At 35.7% G+C, this 22611-nt stretch overlaps 1 protein-coding gene across 1 annotated transcript in view; it reads left to right on the top strand.

Moving 5' to 3' along the window:
- Window positions 1-22611, top strand: part of ARMC3 (armadillo repeat containing 3) — a gene marked incomplete at its 5' end in the record, with an annotated part of 52435 nt that overhangs the window by 3364 nt on the left and 26460 nt on the right. Inside the window, 8 exons of the mRNA XM_082752611.1 lie at window positions 5940-6057; window positions 8772-8897; window positions 10660-10728; window positions 11060-11235; window positions 12708-12902; window positions 13689-13872; window positions 19682-19834; window positions 19960-20065. Coding sequence (XP_082608737.1) covers window positions 5940-6057; window positions 8772-8897; window positions 10660-10728; window positions 11060-11235; window positions 12708-12902; window positions 13689-13872; window positions 19682-19834; window positions 19960-20065 — 1127 coding nt within the window. The remainder of the gene's footprint in view (window positions 1-5939; window positions 6058-8771; window positions 8898-10659; window positions 10729-11059; window positions 11236-12707; window positions 12903-13688; window positions 13873-19681; window positions 19835-19959; window positions 20066-22611) is intronic.

Raw genomic sequence — 22611 nt, 5'->3', positions numbered from 1 at the left:
TACAAATACCTGGTGGGAGAGAGTAAAGAAGTCAGAGCCAGACTTCTCACTGGTGCCCAGTGAACATATGAGAGACAAGAGGTACAAATGGAAACACAAACAAGGTTCCATGTGGGAAAAAAAAAATCTGCTACTGACAAATGATGGAACACGGGTTGCCCAGCGAGGTTGTGAATGGAGTCTTCATCCTTGGAGATGTTCAGAATCAGACTGTGCCAGCTCTAGGTGACCCTGCTTTGAGCTAGATGATCTCCAGAAGTGCCTGTAGTTTTCAACCATTCAATGATTCAATGGAATATGTCGGTTTTATATTGTTAGTATTGGAGATTATACTTGGACAGAAGTGAAATAGATAGCATGAGCAGGTATATGTTAACTCCATTTTTTTCTAGGCAAAAGATAAGGGATTGAGGATTATGAAAGATACTGGTAATTCTTCTAAAGAGTCTGTGAAAGCTGTAAGGATAAAGAAGACCTTTAGTCATTTTGTTCAAAAAGGGCTTTTAAAGGATCTTTAAAAAAAAAAACAATAGAATAATTAAACAATAGAATAATAGGAGATAGATACATCCTTCAAAAGGTGGGATTTGCATCTAAATGGGAAAGCAAAACAGAAAAAACTTACACTCACAAATGAAAAGCAAAAGCACAATGACACAATGCACCAAAATATTTTGGGAGAGATCCCGCAAGGATACAAAAACTAGCAGTAAAGCTGTTCCAAAATCACTAGAAGCAAGAAACTTCTTAGAGGGGGACTACTGGGTGATTAAAGCCATAAAGGAAAAGTAATTATTTGTCCAAAAAAAAACACACCTATGCAGCAAATCACCTGAAATTAATGTGAATGAATTATTTTAACTGTAAAACGACTAGAATATGAAATGGAGGTACTCTTTCTTATGGTATTTAATGTGTACCCTTTGTACTAGAGGAATGGAGAGCAGAAAAAATAATTTTCAAAAAGAAATACATTAGTAATTACAGAGCAGAAAGCTTGTCTACTACATGGGGTTAGTTAGTAGGAAAGATTGCCCCCCCCAAAAAAAAAGTTGCCTTGATAAATATGATAGTAATGGGAACCCATATTGCTTGTGTAGAGGAAAGCTTTGTCTCAGAAATCCATTTGTGTTCTGTAGAGGGAGAAGTCAGTGAGCAAGTGGATCGTGGTGGTCTGGTTGATACAGTTACTTAGATTTTTTATTCACATAAACACTGACAGATAAAAAGAAAGTCCTTCCCTGGCTACAACATCTGGTTAACAAAATAGAAAGCAAAGGTTAGAAAACAAATCACCATTCTGGTTTCTTAATGAAAGAAGTTGCCAGTGGACTGTCATCGAGTTTTGTTCTGCAGTCTGTGCCATCCAGCCTCTCAGAATGCACATGGATTCTTTCATGAAAATGGCAGCCAGTACTAAGTAGGTAAAAAAATGAATAAATACAACATTTCAAATTACAAAAAATAAAAGGCAAAACACCATATGACTAACAAATGCGTGATACCTGTGTATGTTGAATGCCATTAACAGTTCTGATGTTTCCATATCAAGAAGGGTACAGATGAACTCGAAAAATACTAAAAAAGACAACAAGAATAATCAGAGTGACTTCTATATCAGGAAAGATCAAAGAGAGAGTAGGTTTCTTCATTCCCAAAAGGAAATGACTCTAAAGATGAATATCATAGATGCTTACAAAAATGTGAACATACAGAGAGGGGTGTTATTTATTTCATTGTTCCTCCACAGTGAATGAATTGCGGAGGACAAATAAAATTGTCAGGTGATATTTTTAAAACAAAGAAAAGGCACGACTATTTGTCTAAGACTTAAACTCTGATACTTGTGTCTCAGAGTAGTAAGGGTGGCCTGAATATAAATGGCTTCAAAACTATTTGCCAGATATACTGGTGGAAAATTTTTCTTTGACTTTTTGGACACAGATAGATAAAACCACTAGCTCGCCAGCTCTCTCTACATTGCAGAGTGCGGGAATCTGAGGGAGAATGTAAGTAAAGTTTAATAGTCTGTTTGCCCATGTGTTATAAGCCTGTCTCAGAGACAGGATGCTGGGCTAGATGGACCTTTGGTCTGACTGTAAATGTATATATTGCCTTCAATTTAGCATTTTAACTGAGTGAAGTTGATGGAAGGCAAAAAAAATACTCTGCAATTTCTAATGGCTTCAAAGTGGAATGCACACAAACACTATGATCAGAGCTACAGGTTTTGAATTACAGCATTTTTTTTCTCCCTTTTCATTTGCTTTTTTCTCAGCACAAATCAAGTGCTGGGAATGTTGTTGCTTATAATCCAAATTCCTGTGTTTATTTAATTCAATGTCATTTGTCACTTCAGGCATATTGTTCTAGCATTTAGGCTGTCCTGTATGTGCCATTCAAGGAAGAGTCTGCAATGATGTATGAAGATTTAGGAGCAAGTTGTGATAGCAAAAAAGGGAACTCTAGCTATGCTGCCATTATGATAAGGAAAGGTCACATCTATTTCTATGATGTTTTTGACTGAGAATGTTACTTCCAGCAAATCACTGGCCTACTCAGACTGCTGACTTCTTAAATGCATATAAATATTGGTGATTGTTCTTATTGTGTTTTCAGCCAAAAGTGATTCTGAGGCTCTTGTTGCGTATTTCACAGAGTAGTAGCAAATCAAGTATGTGTACAAATGGGTAGAGATTAGACCAATTTCACTCGGCTCATAAGCTAACTTGTGATTTAAGTCTAGGAATTATCAGTGAATTGTAGTTTATACAATTACCTGCGAACATGAGAGGCAAAGAAAATGGAGCAACATAACAGCAATTTTGTTATTAGATCAATGTAAATAAATAACAGAGATTTAAAACTCTTATTTCGTATTTCATTTCTTATTAACCTTTATGTGAGATCAATCTTTGTGTTTGATTTATGTTTCTCTGAAGCACTAACGTCCTTTACTAAAAATTACTGTTTCATCCCATTGCCACGTATTTGGCCAGACTCAGCCCTACAGATGCCAATGAAGTTTCTAGAGGGTTGGGTTTGATTCTGCCTCTCTGTATATCACCTTTCATTCAAAGCCTAATGTAATTAAAATGTCTGCAGTTGCTTGGGACAGCTATTAGGAGTCCATTTTGAATTGCTGTGGAGAAAATGTAGATTGTGATTTATTCTTTTATTATTTATATTTTTACTTTATAGCAGAATGTATTATTGATGGAGCCCTACAGCCAGTAGGGATGAAGAACACTTTCAGGGATGTGTGGAAGGAGGGCATACAAGGTGTGGAAAGGGTTCTGATCTACTGCAAGGTCTTTTGAGGATGTCCAGGTCATTGCTTCAACCCATGAGGTGCTGTACCAGAGGTGTACCCCTGTGGAGCAGCTGCAGGGAAATGGAAAATTGTAGTTGTGAAAAACCTTTCAGTAGAATAAAAAAGTGCCCTAACAAGCTTATATTCCACACCTACATAAGGATTATTGACAACATATCTTTGTTGGTCATAGAGGAGTAACCAGCCAAGCTGAACAAATACAACTTCAGCATCAAAAGGTTATCATCTGTTTGGTCTCTTTTAGCTGTTTTCTTGTGTCAGAAGGAAGTTCTGTTCCACAGGTTTAACTCTATCCATGTCAGCTGCAATTTACAGGTGGAGTGTACCCATACTGCTAAAGCAGTAAGAATTTAGACATCGTCCTAATGCTCTCTACAAATTAAAAATCAAAATGCAAAATTTAATCTAGATGTGTGTACGCAATTTTCCCCCCTTTGTATGGGAGAGCAGAGCTACCTGCTCACGAAGGGAGGCTTGCTGGCTGCAGCCCATAATGAACAGTCATAAATGGCTTCCTTTTCTCCCTGCCAAAGTCTTTTTTTTTTTTCTTTTCTCCGTCTTGCTGTGTGCTATATACTAAAAGTCCTCAATTTGCAAAAGATTTGGAAGGTAGCGTGTGTACATCTGGGTTTGGTTAATGACTCTGCCACATCTGTTTAGTATTCATGTAATACTAATGGTAATCATTTAAATTTACAGTATGTAAGAATCTGAACTTCTTACCTGAAGCATCATGACCTTTTTACAAGCTGAAGTATAAATATATGTTTTGAATAACATCTCTTCTATCTGTCATTGTTTCAAAGGAGCGGGTTCAATAATAGGCTAGAATGGACTCAAACACCTTTTTTCCCAGAAAAAAAAGTTTTGTCTCTGCTTACATCCTAGTGCTTACTTGAAGGATCGTGTTCTGTTCTCTCTCTGCAAGGAACACACATGTGCAGAAGTAGAGATGTGTGAGGGTGGATAAAGGGAGTTCCATGCATCTCTTAGTTCTCCTGTATGTCTCTCATATGGCTAGAGTGAATCAATAAAGTAAGCTGTTGGAATAAGCTGAACTTTTTGCCTCCTTACAATGTAAAAAGAAGATTCCCAAAATGAATTCCTTTGTTTTAGGCCCATCATTAAGATGTAACTTGGACCATTGTGCCTCTGTTTGGTTTAAATCTTGTTGCCAAGTCATTACTGAGTACAATGACTTCTGGTGCAATAAGCTGATTATAGAAAAGGAGCTTTGTTCCACAGCTTGTCCCTTGCCTCCAACTTGTCTCAACAAGCATGAAGTTGGACAGGTCTTCAGGTTTTCGGACCTGCTTGAAGGTCGGGAGAGCAGTTAAACACATTAGCCAGGCAACCTCTGAACTGTTAGGGAAACTTGGATCTTGATCTTGCAGACTTAATTTGTGTGATGTGCCTTGTAGAAGAGGATGAAATTATTTAGATTTAAGAACCTACCAAAAATAAGGATTTAGAAGTCCATATCATATTTTGCCTAATTTTGGAACACGTCTGGGTGAGCCAAAAAAAACCCACTTCATTTTACATTTTCCTTCTAGCACACTCATAACTTCGTTGAATATTTGCTCCAAAAAATTTCCTTGATTGACAAGTGATATATATATGTATATATATATATATGCCCTTGATATTCAGCAACGTGTGCCTCTGATGTAGCTATTAAAGTGTTTTAAAATGAAGTAAAACAAATTATAGACATTTTAAGATATACACAACATAAATATACATTGTAATAGTATATTGCTATCCTAAATGATTGATGTGCTGTATTTTAAAGATAGGTATATTGATATTGAGAGATTCTGCATGACTCCAGTATCTAGTAGCTTCTGTATGCAAAACAGGTATTCCATATGTCTACAGCATTGGGACAGATGAGAGTTTATGCATATATAAATCTGTATTTTAAATCCAAATTAACTTAAAACTTTTTAATGGGTATTTTTCTTGGAAATTCTTGAGTTCTGCTAAAGAACAAAAAGCTTTTTCAGAAGAGTTCATTTTCTCAAGAGATGTTATTCCCAAAGTCTATCAGGAGGGTGAAAGCAGACAGATTTGTTGGAAATTTTCTTTCTGTATGAGGTCAGAAATGGAAGTGAATGCTGCATCGTTTCTAGCTGACTGAGCATGGATTATCATAGAAATACTTCAGCTAGTATACAGGATCGTGGTGAACTGTGTTGCTGAAGGCAAAGGAAGGGGTCATTTATGGTGGTGCCATTGATTCCAAAGCTGCAGGATGCTCTTTCATGTGTAACAGAGTTAAATAGTCTGTTGCCTTCAAAACTTCCTGGATGTATAGTGAACGGTCATGTTTTTTCCAAAATCTTCATAGTAGATGAAATCATGATGATTTCCTATTCTTTCCTATTTTTCAACATCTCAAATTGTTATTAAAAATTGAATTTCTTCAAGTAAGTAACAATGTTAATATTTCTAATTCAGTGTAGATCTCAAATTTATGTTTGTTTGTTTGTTTGTTTGTTTGTTTGGTTTGGTTTGTATTTTAAATGAAGCATGGAGTCTACTGCAGCACACAGAAAGGCTCAATATAAACAAGCTATTCTTCCTTTTTTTTTTTCCCTAGTTTGATCCTCTATTGATTGAAAGCAAAACCGCAGCAACAGTCGTGCTAATGCTTAGTTCTCCTGAAGAAGAAGTTTTGGCCAAAGCATGTGATGCTATATATAAATTTGCGTCAAAAGGTTAGTCCTTTTGCAACAAGCTTTCCTTTGCCTTGTTTGTGTTTTGATAGTAGTTCAGAATTTTTTATTTTCCTAGCAATAAAGTCTTCATTTCATTTCAAAGATCTCTGTCAAGATTTTGTGTTGTGTTTTTTTTTTTTTCCTGAAATATCTGTCACTCCTGTATTTGAAGTTATAAAAAAGTTCTTTGATTTACATGTAGATTTTTAGCATTTTATTGTAGAAAATTATATTATCTTTTCAATAGAGTTTGGTTTAGATATAACCTGTACCTGTTTTGTTAGGAGCAACAGACCTGCTTCTGGGAAAATGATTCTCCTTCTTATGTTACAGTTTGAAACTTCTGTACTAAACTAAACAACTAAATATTTGAAAATGGAGAAATAGTTGTTTCATGTCTGTGTATCTCAGTGAGCTGTGTACTGTGAATGAAAATTACTTTTTAGCCTGCTTCTGTTACTTTTGCATATATCCACATGACAGTACTGGGACAGAAAATTTACTGAAGATCTCAGCCTCCTTTATCAAGCTTATTTCTGTATGCATTGGGAATCTAACAAGCCTCCAAGATTCCACATGTTCCAAAGGTCCTTGCATTATATATAACTATAATATATAACTATAATATATAAGCATCATGTTCCGAGTGCCCTGTAGACAACTTTTAAGAAAGGCTCAAAGGGATGTAGCACATAGTTTGCTGAGTTTCCTACTCATTCATTTCCAAAGTTGCCTTCTCATACCTTGCCAGCCACCCAAATTGGTATACATTGATAGAATTCTTGGTATAGTTAATCTTCTTTATATATTAATTTACATTTAATCTGTGTTCTTAAAAAAATATGTTTTTATATGCTGATTATTGTGCTGATGGCAATTATCAACACAGCTGAAGCTACGAGAGAAAATCTGAAGGCTCTGACAGTTGGTTAGGAATCCCTAGATTTTGGAAGATGTCTACGTTCAGCTTACAGTGGCAAACTTGGCTGAGGACATGCAACCAAATTTTTAGTATGTAAAGAGAGAATTTGAAATGTTGCGAAGCAGCTATGAACTGCATACCATAAACTCTTGCTGCCTTCTTCCCTGCTGTCCACAGTAACATATGGTGTGCTGCAAGAGGATGGAGATTTAATTTTTCTGTGTCTTCTAAATGAACAGTCATTTCAATTGTTCATGTATAAATTATTGTACTCTTTGTAGACTCTCTAGGCCGTAATTTTGCACTGTGGCAAAAGAGAAGGGTTGTTTTCACATTGAAATTAATTTATTTCTTAAATGATGTTAGTAATTTAAGTTCCATCCCTCAATAAAAGTTAGTTCTTGTGCTTTAATTGTGTTTTGGCTTGAGAATGAGCACAGTTCTCCAGTTTCTTCTCACACTGCTGTCTTGTAGCCAGGAAGGATAGGCAGCTTCTCCCACAGTTCATTGTAAAATTAATTATAAAAATGATGTGGGAACCGAAAATAGGAGTAGGGTTTGTTGTTGTTTGTTTTGAGCAGGGAACAGAAGGCTGTAATCATACAAAACACGTCTGTTGGTAAAAATCTCAGGTTAGATTTAATGATCCAAATCCTGGTAGTTGCTTTAGGAAAGTAAATTTAGGATGCGAGAAAACAGGAAAATAAAATGAGGTTCATAGCAATATCAGTTAGCTACACTTAACCAAGTAGGAAGCTATCCTTTGTACTACTGTGGTAGTCTCTAATAAATGAGTTGGCTGTCCAACAGACAGAGGCATCCTTTGCTTTAAAAATATAAATTAATCATAGAACTGATATACAAATCCGAAGGAAACGTTACTGTGCAATGATGTTGTTAAAGACTAGCCACTGTGCACATTAAGAAGTCATAATTTAATTTGAATAGTCAACTTTAGCACTGGAACTTCTGGCTTCTGAATACTTTTTCTTTTTTTAATGTTTCTTAAAGTAAATATTTTATCATATATTACTTACATGTACATATACATTGTAATTATATATATTACGTTACATATACACTTTATATTACTTTCATAAAGATATCCAGGTTGAGATGAACCCTATTGTAACCAGTAGCTTTATCCAAAAACATTTTAAGGACATATTCAAAGACATATCCAAGACATATCCAAAAACAGGTTAAAGGAATTAATGACCCTTGATGATGATGACAAACCAGCCTGTATCCTTCCCCACCACTTGGCACAGGACTGACAGGTTCTTCCTTACTTCTCTGCAGAGGCATATGGGACCATCCTTTCCTGTGGTGATCTGTTGTGTTGTAACTTTATCCATCCAGTTACCATGCCAGTGAAATGCCTCACTTTCAGGGCAATTGTTCTGGATTATCTGTAAGCTCAGTTAACAGTGGGTGTCACCACAACTCTTACTGCTAAGCCGTGTTCCCAGGTAGCAGCAGGGACTGGCTGCTCCGCAAGGGATGGGAACCAGCAGTCAGGGTGACAGCAGACCAGGTGAGGGATCAGGACCTCAGGGGCAAGAGCACAGCCCCACGCTGCCTGAGCAAGGAGAGCAGAACGTGTCCCATGATGGTAAGAGCAAGGTTTTTTCCTGCTCTATCTTGAATAGGAGCGCCCATGGTCCTGTCCAATCTTTTTTTTTTTTTCCTATGTTTCTGTGGTCCAGTGAAAGATGGTAGCTATTTTACTCTGTTATATTAGAACTGTGAGCTTGTTACATTTCTTACTTTTAACCTAATTACTCTTTAGGTGATGAAAACAAAGTGACACTTCTTGGTCTTGGAGCAGTGGAACGTCTGTATAAACTCATCTCACATGAAGATCCAATTGTACGCAGAAATGCCATGATGGTATTTGGTATCATGGCTTCTAATCGTAAGAGTCTCAATTTTTTAACATTTTTCAATGTGTATGGTTGTGGGCATCAAAGCAATAGGTCGCTCATGTGATTTTTTTTTTTCTAATATTAGCAACTCAAAACAAAGGACCTAGTTTTGCTAGAGAGAACTCCACTGATTTTGGAAAAAAAAATACAAGAGAAGTGAATTTTCCTCCAGTCATTAGTTTTGTTTTGATAGGAATAAATTGAAAGAGTTGAGTACTGGAATTCTCTATCAGAGAAACTCAGACTATGTAAGATGCCCAACCAGTGTTGAAATGACACACTCTCCTCTTTTACAAAAACTGGAAGAGAAGGATAAAGTAGTATATATCATGTACATAAAAAAATGCATGGTTAAATATCAGTTGTTACTAGGGGCACTGGTATAACTGTAGTGATAATGGAGAAAAAGTGTTAAATTTATAGCAGCTAACTCAAGTGTCAATGGCAAAAAAAAGCCCTGAACTTTGAAGCATTGACATGCACATTTACACAGCTTCTTTGGCAGGTCAGTGCTGCTGTGTAGGTATTTGTTACTTGTATCTGAGCTAGTGATATTCAACCTATCTCTCAGAGACATTGCAGTCATGGCAAGCCAGCATATCTTGTGGAGCCGTTAGCATTGTTAGATGAGTTAACCATGATGAGTATATGCAGATTTTCTTGTACCTTTTTCTAAGGTATGTATCACATCCATGCTGGGTGGCTGAGTGCCAGATGATCAAGCCTCAGTAAGCAGAGTGTAAGCATACCTAAAGAAGATGAAAACATAAGTGACATAAGGTTGAATTTCAGTGGCAGTTATTTTAGCATCGCTTTGTAAACCTATACCCAATCAATATAATGAATCAGGTCTTATTTTGGAAGATGATTTGCCCAGTTGTCTTTCATGATGATATCCTAACCGCTATTTATATCATTTCACCAACTGCTACCTGCTTTTCATGTTGCATTAGATCTTATGCTCTTTACCTTACTTTCAACTCCATGCTAGCATGCAGTTATTCTCTTCAGACCGTGGCTTCCTACACAAACATGGATTTGCATGGCTGAAGATCTTCCATTTATATGCACACACACATATCTATATTTCCTTATAAGTACATTCGTCATGTACCATTTCTCTTGCATTTCAGCACTGCAATGTGTTGATAGTAACAACACAGCTCTGTAAGATCACGTGAAGTCTGTCCCAAATGTTTCTTGTTCGTTCTGCTTAGTGGTTGTAGTTTTGCTACTTTGCCTTTAACAAGAAAAATGCTTCTGGGAGTCTTTGCTGTGATTTCAATAAGACCTGTGTAATTAATGTTTTCAATTTGCAAAGTGGGCTCTGTTATCAGAAAATTAGAAAGTGAAGGCTTGAAAATTAAATAAAGGAAGGATTGTTTTTAGTTTGTTTATTTTACGTACAAATAGTTTTAAACTGTTGGAGTATGACTTCCTTGACAACTAAAACCATGCAACATGCAGTAAGAACCTACTAGAGACAAGTATTTTGAATGAAGTTTCAATGAAATGTAGAGAAAATTTCTATCTATGAAAAGGCAAAGAATGTTGTCTTGTACTTGAAAATCTCCTGTACGCTTTCTGGGCCCATTATGATCTTGGTATAACTTCAGCTATGTGTTTCCAGTCAATTCTTTTTGACACTCAGGGAGTAACCTTAAGTACATTCCCCTTGGAGCAGAATCTGTTTCTTTACTCCATCCAGCTTGCCAAATGAAAGATTTCATGGGTGCATTTATTTCATTGTAGATGACGTCAAGAAGTTACTGAGGGAACTGGATGTCACAAATGCACTTTTATCCCACCTGGTGCCAGAAGGTAGCTTACAATATTCCTTGTGCAAAAATACTCTCAAAAATATTTTTCTATTGTCATTTGATCAGACAATTTAATAAAATCCTCCATGTAACTTATGATTTTTCATAATATATATTAAATAGGTAATCACTTTTATAAGCATAGCTCATTTTTTCACTGAGTAATATTTTATGCTGTACAGATGGAGCAACGTGTTTATGAAGAAATAAGGTATGATTAACAGCTAATGTTTATTTACTTTCAAAAATGTTTTAAACCACCAGATTAGTGAGCATATATTGTGCTGAATAAACTTGATCAAAATATTTCTTTCTTTTTTTTTCTCCTATAGAAGATGTGGTTATTCATGAATTTGCTACTCTGTGTCTGGCACAAATGGCTGTTGACTATACTACTAAAGTACAAATATTTGAGCAAGGTGGATTAGAACCACTTATCAGACTACTAGATAGTCCTGATCCTGATGTTAAGAAGAATTCAGTTGAATGTATCTATCTCCTGGTACAGGTGAAGTTTACTGTTGTTTTAAATTACAGAGAGAGAAACATTTTCAGTGGGGTTAATAATTTTAAAATATTTGGTTCCTTTACTCTTCAGGACTTATCAATGTATTTTAAAACATTAAATGTCACACCTGGAACAGGTTGCTCAGAGAAGTTGTGGATGCCCCATCCCTGGAAGTGTTCAAGGCCAGGCTGGATGGGGCTTTGAGTAACCTGGTCTAATGGGAAGTGTCACCATCCATGGCAGAGGAGTTGGACCTGGATGATCTTTAAGATCACTTCCAACCCAAACCATTCCATGATTCTGTGATTAACTGTGAATACAGCTGATTTCACTGTACTTCTATTAAACTGAATGCAGTTATCTGTGCCGTACAGCAGCGTGAGAACAGAACTGGATTCAAATGTGTTTCCAGTTAAATAGGAATATGTTTTCTTATTTGGAAAATATTAGTCTTAGTAATGGGAGTTATAACCTGTGTATCCAAAAGGCTGGAATAATTCTAGAACTATAGTAGTAATTGCATTGTGCCTTGTCTTGGCCAGCAAGTCCATAGTCACAGTTTTTGAACATCTTCCTAATGATAGGTGACTGCTGTCAACAGCTACTTTCCATACTGGAGGAATAGATTTGTTATTGGCTACTTTCACACTAAGCACTATTGTCATCCATATGCTGCTTAGCAAAAGAATGGTGCATTTGTATGTCAGTTCTCTTCCAAGGCTTAAGCGAATCAATTCAGTAATGAATTCAGTTTATAACTCTATCTCTTTTGGGGCATCAGAGCATGTCTATTCAGAATCACATTTTACTCTTTCTCCTCTTTTACTATCTCCCTGTCTTTGTTGCAGGGTATATCTGGATAACTGCACCTGGTGCTTGCTTATATTGATAAGGATAATTGCATGCTGCACATGTGCAATAAGCTATTTAAAAGCAAATTGTAATTTATTTATATTTTTTTCTATTTTAATATAATCTACTACTGTCTTTTTATTAAGCAGTATATACATTGTTTAAAGTTGAAAATTTTAATCATTATTTTATAATTACTGAAACAAAAGAAGAAGTAACCAGGCAACCACAGTGTACTGTTAAAACTATTTTCTCCCCCACTGAGATGAAAAAAAATGATGAAACAAAATTTTTTAAACTTTCTCAAAAAAATGTGTGTGATGAGACAAACATGGCAAAACCAAGAGTAAATAGACTTCTTTAGCCATAGCTAGATACTGTAGGGTATACTTCAGTAATGCAAAAAAAATTGTATTTTAAGGTTAGGGTGGAGGTTGATCATATTCAGTTTGATTCTTAGCAAAGAAAAATGAAATCTTCAGAAACTGATGTTCTTCTGTATTGGCTTATTTTTGTATGTTTGAAATCAGATTTTTTGGCGTTGTTTTCTCTAAAGTCAGTAATTGCTGTATTGCTGCATTTTCTATCACTGACATTCTTTGTTGAATATTTTGCTACAGGATTTTCAAAGCCGTGCTGCAGTTTGTGAACTGAATGTAATTCCACCCTTGCTGGAACTACTGAAATCCGAATACCCAGTTATTCAGTTGTTAGCCCTTCAAACCTTAGAAGTCATTAGCAAAGACAGAGAAACCAGGATAATACTGGGAGAAAATCAAGGATTAGATTGTCTTCTGAAGATACTGGAAACCAATGTACAGTTTACTTGCCTTAAGAGTTTTTTGTTCTTGCCACTATTGTTAGTATAACTAATGAAAAATATTGGTGTTATAGGACAGTGATAACAGAAAAACCAGTTCCTTACTTGGAGCTAACTATGATAGAAACAAGATAAGCTAGGATACCTAATTTAGTAGAAGAGGTAGCAAAGGGATTAAAATTGTTGCCATATTGTTTTGCATCTGCAGTCCATTTCTCAAACTATTGTAAATATCAGGAAAAACTCACCATGTAGCATTTAATGTTATGTTTTCTCAATTTTTTATTAGATGGTGAACTCTGGTACTGGCTCACAGTTTGAATACCAATCTTGTTTTCTGCATTTCCTTTGATATTCATGGCTTTAAATATAATTTCCTACCTTGGAATTTTCATTGTTTATGTTATTATGAGACTCACTTTTGTGCATCTTGACTTCAGATGTCACCTAGGGAAATATAATAGAGAAATAGAGAAATTTGTGACATTTTTGAAATTCCAAGATGACAGGTCCTTTCTGAATACCTGCCTAACATATTTAGATATAAATGAGACACTTTTTTTTTTTTTTCTTTTTTGTTAACTGTTTTTAATAAGTTGTGTTCAGTCCTAAGACACATCAAGGAAAGTATGTGACTAATATAAATATGAAAATATGTATTTTGTAATATAAACAAAATGTCCTAAAGAAAGTTATGACAATTATCCTACAAAGTTAAAAGCCTGAGATATTTTAATCCTGATTTGAAGGTTATTTTTGTATGGGCTTTTTTCCTTTTTAGGAATTTAACGATCTACATGTGGAAGCTCTTGCTGTGTTGGGAAATTGTCTTGAAGATGTGCATGCTATGCAATTGATTCAGCAGACAGGAGGCCTTAAAAAGCTACTTTCATTTGTAGGAGACTCTACTGTTCCTGATATTCAGAAGAATGCAGCAAAGGCAATTGCCAAAGCAGCTTATGATTGTATGTGACTTTTTAAAAATCTGTGTATGTGAATTTGTTTGTGAAGTAAATTTTCATCCAGAATGAGGCTGTCTTATCTGATTGAGGATAGTACTTGTGCTGAGGAAAACATTGCCAAGAAAGAATTGCAATGATGAATCTTGGCAATCAGAGCACAATTGGGTAATACATATATATGAATATTTTAAGATTTTGCCTTAACTTATTTTTAAACATAACGGATTCTTGCAAAATGCTGACTTCCTAAAGAAAAATGGACCTCTGAAAACACAACCTTTTTATTTTGTTTATTGATGCCAGTTAACTGCCAAGTCACCACCATCTTAAACTGTCACCTCTGCTGGCACAATTTCTCATCAATATCAGTTAAGACTTAATCACAAGCTTAGTTCCTTTTGCATACAACTGCTCATCTAAATGTCAGGCAATTTCAAATACAAATTCCTTTAACAGGGACATGAAAAAAGCCTTTCAAATGGCTTGCAGATTAATATTCCCAGTGGAGTTAAATAGTTTCATTGTCATCTTTTTATAATTATTCGTCCAATGGTTCTTTTTATAGACTTTTCTATAATTCACCAAGGAATTCTGAATAAGGCAGAACATACTCATCACTTTTGCCCACGAGGATGATCTTTAAATAAATCTACATTTGAAATTCCTTCCATACATTGGTTTCTGAGTTGCAACATATGCCTAGGACTGCTATATAACAAAATGCAATGTAAGAAATAATATACTTCTGTCTATAGAAGATTTTGGTTCTGTCGAGGGATTTTGATGACAGTAACTATGACAGCAGAGCTTAAATATTTTGTTCATATTTCTGTCATCTCATGGTTGAGTCATGTCTTTAATTTAGGTTTATTTTACAAATATGCTGTCTAATTTAATGCATGGCTAAAACAATCTCTCCTTTCTACAGTATTTCAGACCTCCTTTCTTCTTTCCCCATTTTATCTTTCCACTTCTTTTCTCACCTTCCTTAGTTTGACTATTTGTAATTATTTTGTTTGTAAATGATATATTAAAATAATAGAGTCTACCTTTCCTAGTATTCTGTGTTTCTGTATGCTTTTATCATTCTTTGTTGGAAGCTTTGCAAATCACAGAAAATTATTTTCATTTATGTTTAGATATCAGAGATAGGAAGGAACCTTCTTATGCCAGTGTTTTCTTTGTGTATTTTTCCTGCATTGTTATTTTATTATGCTACTTAGGACTGTCAGTATCATTTTTATAGTCCTGTGACAGGCTTGTAAGTAGTATGCTAAGTAGATTTATATTTGCTCCTATGACTTTCTATTGCATCTTCATCCTTTTTCATATTTATTTTCAAATAAGCGTAGCCTTCTTTCCCTCTTTCACTCCTTTTTTCAGTTTTTGTGGCCTAATATTTTAGCAGCTGTTAGTAGAAGCATGCCTGAACACAACATTTGTAAAGCGCGGTGGCAAGAAGTACACGTAATATATTGCAGTACAGCGTATGATCTTATATCATGGAATATTACCGTCAGTGAAGATGCATCTTCTTGTCATGTATCTTTACAAATGGAGTCAATGTGGTTTCATTATAAAGGTTTGCTCTCTTCTTCAGCCTATGACAGTTGGTATGGATGGAGCAAGATGGGAAAATAGATCAGAAGATTTAAAATATTGGCTCCCCAGCTGTAGAATTTTGGTGACAGCCAGTTAGATAAAGGGCAACGTGTTGTAGTGGCGCAGGAGAAACACAGTCCAGGTGCTGCTCAACATGGCCCCCAGAAGCACTGAATTTATTACAGATACCAAGAGCTACTGCTCTAAAGTTGGGCTTCCAGTGGAAAGAGAAGTGGCATTGGGGCCATTTTAAGGAATAGTCCAAAGACAATAAGATAATGGAAATATTTGCCACAACATGCAGTTGTTGTTGTTGTTTGTTGGTTTTGTTTTGTTTTGTTTTGTTTTGTTTATATCCTGGTTGTAAATACACCAAGCAGCCTCTTGTGGTGGTTTTACCCAGCTGGGCAGCTGAACTCCACCACACCTGCTCTCTCACTCCCCCTCCTCAAAAGAAGAGGGGGAGAAGAAAGTACACTGGGAAGAAAAGAAAAGGCTCACGGGTTGAGATAAGGATAATTTAATTAAAGGGAAAAGGAAGAGGGGAAAAAAAAATAAAAAAACAAGCAAAGGCCATGTGGAAGCACAGAGAGAGGGGAAAAAACATTCTTTACTTGCTATCAACAAGCAATGTTCAGCCATGTGCTGGGAAGCAGGGCTTCAGTACGCAGAGCGGCTGTTTGGGAGGACAGACACCTTTACAGCAAGAGCCCCCACCTCTCCTTCCCCGTTCCCACCTTTCATTGCTGAGTGACACCGTATATCCCTTTGATTGGTTTAGGTCAGCTGCCCTGGTGATGTCCCCTCTCCAGCTCTTGCCCACCCCCAGCCTACTGTTTTTTGGAGGTTTGGAGGGAGTCCTCTATAACACAACACAGCTTGAAGTTCTTACATGGCTTTTCATTAAATTTGCAATAGCCATAAGGTCGCCCACATTCTTCAGATTTGATAATCATGGTTGTATTTTAGGAACATTTCCTGCATGCATATTCCTGCATGCAAAAAGTATTGTATTTCCTTAAATGAAGTATTTTACTTCTGCTATGAAAGAACATGTATATCTTTTTTAATCCTGTCAGGCAGGTATACTGCAGTGTCTGTTTTTGAATTTTTTTTACTGTTTTACTTTCGTGATATTATCATTACAAACAGTATTGTTTTATGCCCCTCGGAGCCCTTTAGAAAGGACTCCTGTAACTTTTTGTTGTTGTTTTATGTTATAAGACAAGCTTAACCCTTAAGAGCTATTCTCAATATCAGAATAACTTACGTGGCACAAACATTATGTTCAATTTTAAATAGCATCTTCAGGGTGCTACTCTGTTCGAGTAAGTTAAAATTGATCAAATTTCTGTAATCATTATCCTTTTGACACTGGAAATCTGTTTTGTTCTGTAACATAATTTTGAATTTAATATATCAATCTATCAGTAGTTCTATTAGTGTTGAATTTTATTGTGATTCCTTCCTTGCACAGCAAATAATGCAATCACCTCAGAATGCAAAATATAATTTAAAGCTGTCAATTTTTGAATACCTGTGAGTGGATTATCCTGACTGTTGTTTCAGGAGGGCCTGACTTTCCTCTGCCAACACTTGATGCACCACAACAGCAAAATGCTAGGGAACGTGTAAGAAGAAAGTGATGATCATGCTCACTCAAGTTTGGCTTCACTCTGCCAACATTCTGGTTTCAAGCTCTCTGAGTTCTTTGCATGTATCTAAATGCAAATCTTTTCAAAAGAGAGCATACTAAATATGCTCTGTAACTTGATTAACATCTGCTTTTTTACAATACAAGTTTTTATATACTTGGGTTATCTCAAGATCAGTGGAAGTTTATGATACTATTTAATGACAACATTTTTTCATTTGAAATCGGTATAAATATTTCCATAAACTGACATCCATGAGCTGAATGGATGATCAGTAGAACTCTTTGATCACAATTTTAGGGAAAGAAGGCGAAACAGGAAAACACACTGAAAAACAAAGGTTAGCTTGTGATGGGGCCAATTTATGAAACACTGGACAGAAGCGTTAGTACTCCAGACTCTTTTGGTTGGGTATTTTACCCACCCTGAGTATTTTACTTAGTGTTAAATCAATGTATTCAAATGACTTAGGGGTCAAGAAATTAGGCACTGTAAATATGGTGTTGGCACTGAACATGAGAATTGCTTTAACACAAAGGATGCTTTTCAACTCTTAAGTCTTTCATTTCTATTATAAAAAACAAAGGGAAAAACTTGTACAAGCAGAGAGAGGATCAGCAGAAAATATTCCTCCCTTAAATAGGATTGGTACCTGGATCTTAAAATGCTAATAATTTTCTGTTTATCTAGCTGGGTAAGTATAGGTGCATACTGCTTACAGGAGATTCAAAATCTGTTTTTCCTCATTATTGAAAAATTCTTCATTCTGTTTAAGATACTTTAAATCACTATTTTTACTCATTCAAAAATTATTCATATTATTATAATGATGATTATTCTGACTTCATACAGGCATAAAATATCTTTAAAATTATCTTTAAAGTGACTGTGTAAACAATGTTTACCTATGATCATAGCTGTCTTTAAAAACAAGAACAATTTTAAGGAAAACCTGTATAGTACTAAGTAACTTGGTGTATAAGAACCAAATTACTGAGGCATGAAGAACCTCTAGAGATCATTATTAGGGATTATGGACTACTTTGGCAAGCAACAGGCCAGGGGCATACTTGATTACTTGTCAAAACGGTCTGTAATCCCAATTAAGGCCTTCTCTTGAGAGCTGGCTGATACACATCAAGGTTGTGGCCAAGGTTCTGCTGATGCTTAAAATCCTCCCTGTTTTATCTGCTGCGTGTTTTATGTTCAGATTTCAATCGCATATCTCAGATGATTCTAAAAGCAGTTAAAGTTGAGCTAGCGAGGACAAAACAGCTAGCTTCTCATGTATGTGCAGTGAGCCTTCTTGTCTTTTTTTTATTTATTTTTTTGGTCATACCTAGGTTTTCAATGAAATTGTCTTTTCTTTGGCTTTGTGGGATTACATTTCTTTACTTCTGTTCTCCATAGGTTCAGTTTTATTTAAAAGGATACTTCCATTGCTTTTCTTTGCTTTCTTTCCCCCCTCTCTCTCTCTCTCTTTTTTTTTTTTTTTTTTAATTGATTAGACAACTGACCACATAAGGCATTGATCCATGAAAGCATTAGCAAGTCTTAGTAAAATTTCCAAATGTACCAAAGTCTTGCAGACTACTTGGTTCCCAGATTTCTTTGATACATTTTAAAGTTTTACCATGTAGATATAAATTCAAACATGTAATTAATCCACTTCAAATTATGCATATAGTTAAATTCATTTTGCTTGACTCTTAACGGTACAGTTTATATGCTGTGCAGTGTCTTTCTGGGTAAGAAAGTTTGACTTAGAGCAGTTTCTAACAAATACGTGCACATTGGGAGAGGAGAGAGTTTGGATGTGTCCTCCAGACTTCTGATCTAATCCATTTGGGGCTAAGTGAGGTTGTTAACATACTCGTCAGACTCCTGTAGGTACTTTGCAGAGACTCTCTGTTGTTACTTATGTAGAGGAACATCTGTGGCTTTTCTTAGCTGCTGCATATAGTTGGTCATCAGTGAACCCTGCGTGACCAGGCAAAAATATGAAATTGAAATTCTCTGCACACTGTGCTCTAATGAAGAACTGCAAGCTATACAGAATTTAAAATTCAATTTTAACTCCCCCTGCCTTTTTTTGGCTCTGAGAGCATGCTAACTGGTGTTCCACTAAATTCAGTTATACATTTACTAGTATGTTCTTCATTTTATAAATTTGAACTTTGTTAGCATAAACTGGAGTAAATATGTTCCTGAATAAGTATGATCTACTGAATGGAAAAATCTCTTTTCATCATGTCTGTCGACATTATGTGAATTTAAGTTTTAAAGTGCATTCTGTTGGGCTGTGTGTGTTTAAAGCTGTATTTAATAGGCATCTTTTGGGCTTGATTCAGAGTTCACTGAAGTCTAATGGGCTTTGGATCAGGTCCTTTGTGCACATTTTTTAATTGCTGGTGCCTCCTAGCAAAATGTTTTAAGTTCCATGGTATCAAAAGCAAGTGTTACATTAGAAACAAGTATATGAAATCAAATTCATGTCCTTTCACTGATTTGGAAAACAAATGCAGATTAATGCTATTGTTCTTTTTTGTTTAAAGCTGAAAATAGAAAAATCTTAAATGAGGAAGAGGTTGAGAACTGCCTCATAAACCTTTTGGAAATTGATAATGATGGAGTTAAAGTTGCTGCTTCCCAAGCGATTTCTGCCATGTGTGAGAATTTATCTAGCAAACGTGTGTTTGGTCTCCAGGGTAAGTAAGGTGGGAAGGAACAAACTGACAGTCTGTGCATTTTCCTTCTGTAAGGAACATGTTACGATTTTGCAGATTGTCGTGGTTTATTTGAAGGTTCATGTATACAACTGTTTGTTTTAAAGGGATTCCCCAGCTGGTAGAGTTGCTAAGCAGTAACAACGAAGAGGTAAAAGAAGCTGCAGTCATAGCATTATCTAATCTGACTACAGCCAGTCCTAGCAATTCGAGGTGAGTCTGCAATAATTAATTATTTAAAACACTAATCTGAACACAAGTTATAATGTTTTGATTTTTAATGAATGTCTCATCTTGTCCTTATCATAAAAAATCTGTTTGAGTGTGTCTGTAAAGCTCTTTTTGGTGTTTATGAGTCGGCTGGATTAGGTTGGTTCTCGTCAGTGTTACAAGACTTACACTATTTCCACTAACATTTGCTCTATCAGGGAAAGGTATGAAGCAGATGTAATGATAGCAGAGATACAAATCATGTTTTGAAGAGAACATATGAGGCAAATATGCCTCATAATCTAAGACATTCAATGTGGGATTACTATTACTTATTTTTTTTAATTCAAAATCAGTAAGGTATCCTTTAAAATTTGATGGTTCCTGCAGCTTTTTTTTTTTTTTTTGACTGATTTGAGACATTATACACTCAGTTATTCTAAATATCAGCACCATCCTTCTTTTTCTTTTTGTTTCCCAAGTAATAGAGAATACTCACAGTGTACTCTAAAAGAAAATAAATGTAACTTCAGTATCCAGAATAATTAGCAAAGGTTGGTTAGCTGACTGTAAGCTCCAAAATAATTGTACCAACTAAATTCTACTGTCAGTTGGAGAGTTCTGCTATCCCAACTCTATTAAAAGTTCTGTTCAAGGAAAAGAAACAGAGCAGTCTGACGTATATGAGCAATCAAATGTAACTAACAAACCATAAAATAAAATTCCTTAAAAGTTTCCTGGAATATACTCAAGGAAGTTGTAATCCATTCACAAGCATTCTTTGAAGTGAAAAAGTAAAATAACTCACCAAATAAATTATTTGTTTCAATTTATTGATCCAGCTCTAATAGTCACCAGTATTCCCTTAATGTTACCAGATGGAGCCATAATTTGACACAAGAGAATAATACTCTGTTCTCAGATTCGCATAGGAGATTTTTTTTTTGTCTGATTTTCTGCTCTCCTCATGTGCATGACTCTCCATTTGGTGTCAGTGGGAGTCATGCACACATAAAAAGAGCACAGTACTGGAGTCCAGGGGTCAGACTCTCAGCCCCGCTACAGCTGGTTTTCGTAGCACAGCCCTTTGAGGTTTTGCATTGTGAAAAGGGAGTCTCTGGAGAGTTTTGAGTTGGTATAGCAGCTTATGCCAACTCATTCAGTTTCTTTTGCCAAGGAGATAGTCAGGACATTGTTTAGCTCAACTGCTAGAACAATTCTCTGAGACCTCAGGCAGGGAAATAGCTGTCTCTGTTCCTCCGAATTATAATGGAGGCCGTATTTGTTTCTTGCTAGACAGAGTCAGAAAACTGTAAAGGTGGCTTGCATATACTTCTCTGTCTTTGCAATCCAGCTCCAACTACAATATGCAAGCACAAGATAATCTAATCACAGGTCTTCTGTGAAAATCAGGAAGCAATAATTTACATTAAATATGTATATTGGATGAATGCCATGTGACTATATAATTACTTCAAAGCTTCATTTCTAAATCAAAACCATTAATAAGTCATAGATGGCTCCAAGTGTGACTAGGATCTACAAATGAATATATAGAACTGGACCCTTGGCTGATACAAATTGGTGTAGTTCCAGCCCACTGACTGACTATCTGGCCCATATGTATTCTACATTTGTGTAATTAAGAAAAAAAAATTAGTTTGGAAAAAATGAATCCCAGATTGAGTTACCATAATCATATTTCATTCTGGAGTATTTTGTGTGTATGCCTTGTAAACCACTGAAAATAAGTGTATATATAATGAACATGCTGATACACTTTTATAATGATGTGACCTTGCTGTGTAATTATGTTGACAATATTCTGGTCCCAAATGGGACTAATGAGACTAGTGCCCTTTTATTGGCTATGTATTAGATTCTTGTTAAAAACCCTCCAAGAATATTAAATCATAAAGCTAGTAGTATGAGGAAGGCCTTATATGGCAAGAACAAGAAAATGGCTATAGTAGAGGGGAAGACTATTTACTGTAAATATGTTTTCATTATTTACCAGCCAGAACATAAAATTCAATCTTGTTGAACTCATATGTGTGTTCTGCCACATTTCATTTAGTGCCTGTTTTTGCATGTGTTAATATTAATTGAAGGAAGAGTAGCTTGCCCTTTCTTTGTGCACAATATATATTACAGAACGTAAACGGGACAAAACTGCTATTTTTGCCAGAGATTTGTAGTTCTTAGGAATATTTGATCAAGTAACGTTGCTTGCTTCTCATATAATATGGAAGAAAATACAAGTTAAAAGAAACGTGTAATTAAGGCTCCCACTCCAGCCAGCTCATTAGGATAAAGTCTTCCATTGATTAATAACACAAGAGCAGCACAGGCAATGGGCAATACTGCCCCCCACTAATGTATATTAACCTTGACCTCTAGGTGCTTCCCCACAGCAATGAAAGGCTAGTTCTGTACCCTTGCCCAATCAATCCTTTGTTTCTCAACTGAGACAGCTAATAAAGGTGTCAAATATGGTGGAGGTTTTGTAATTAGAACACCTGTTCACAATGTACGGGACAGAGACCAGC

The sequence above is a fragment of the Aythya marila genome (assembly GCF_965140915.1).
Source record: "Aythya marila genome assembly, chromosome: 2".
NCBI lineage: Eukaryota > Metazoa > Chordata > Aves > Anseriformes > Anatidae > Aythya > Aythya marila.
This window is presented reverse-complemented; position numbering and strand designations above follow the sequence as displayed.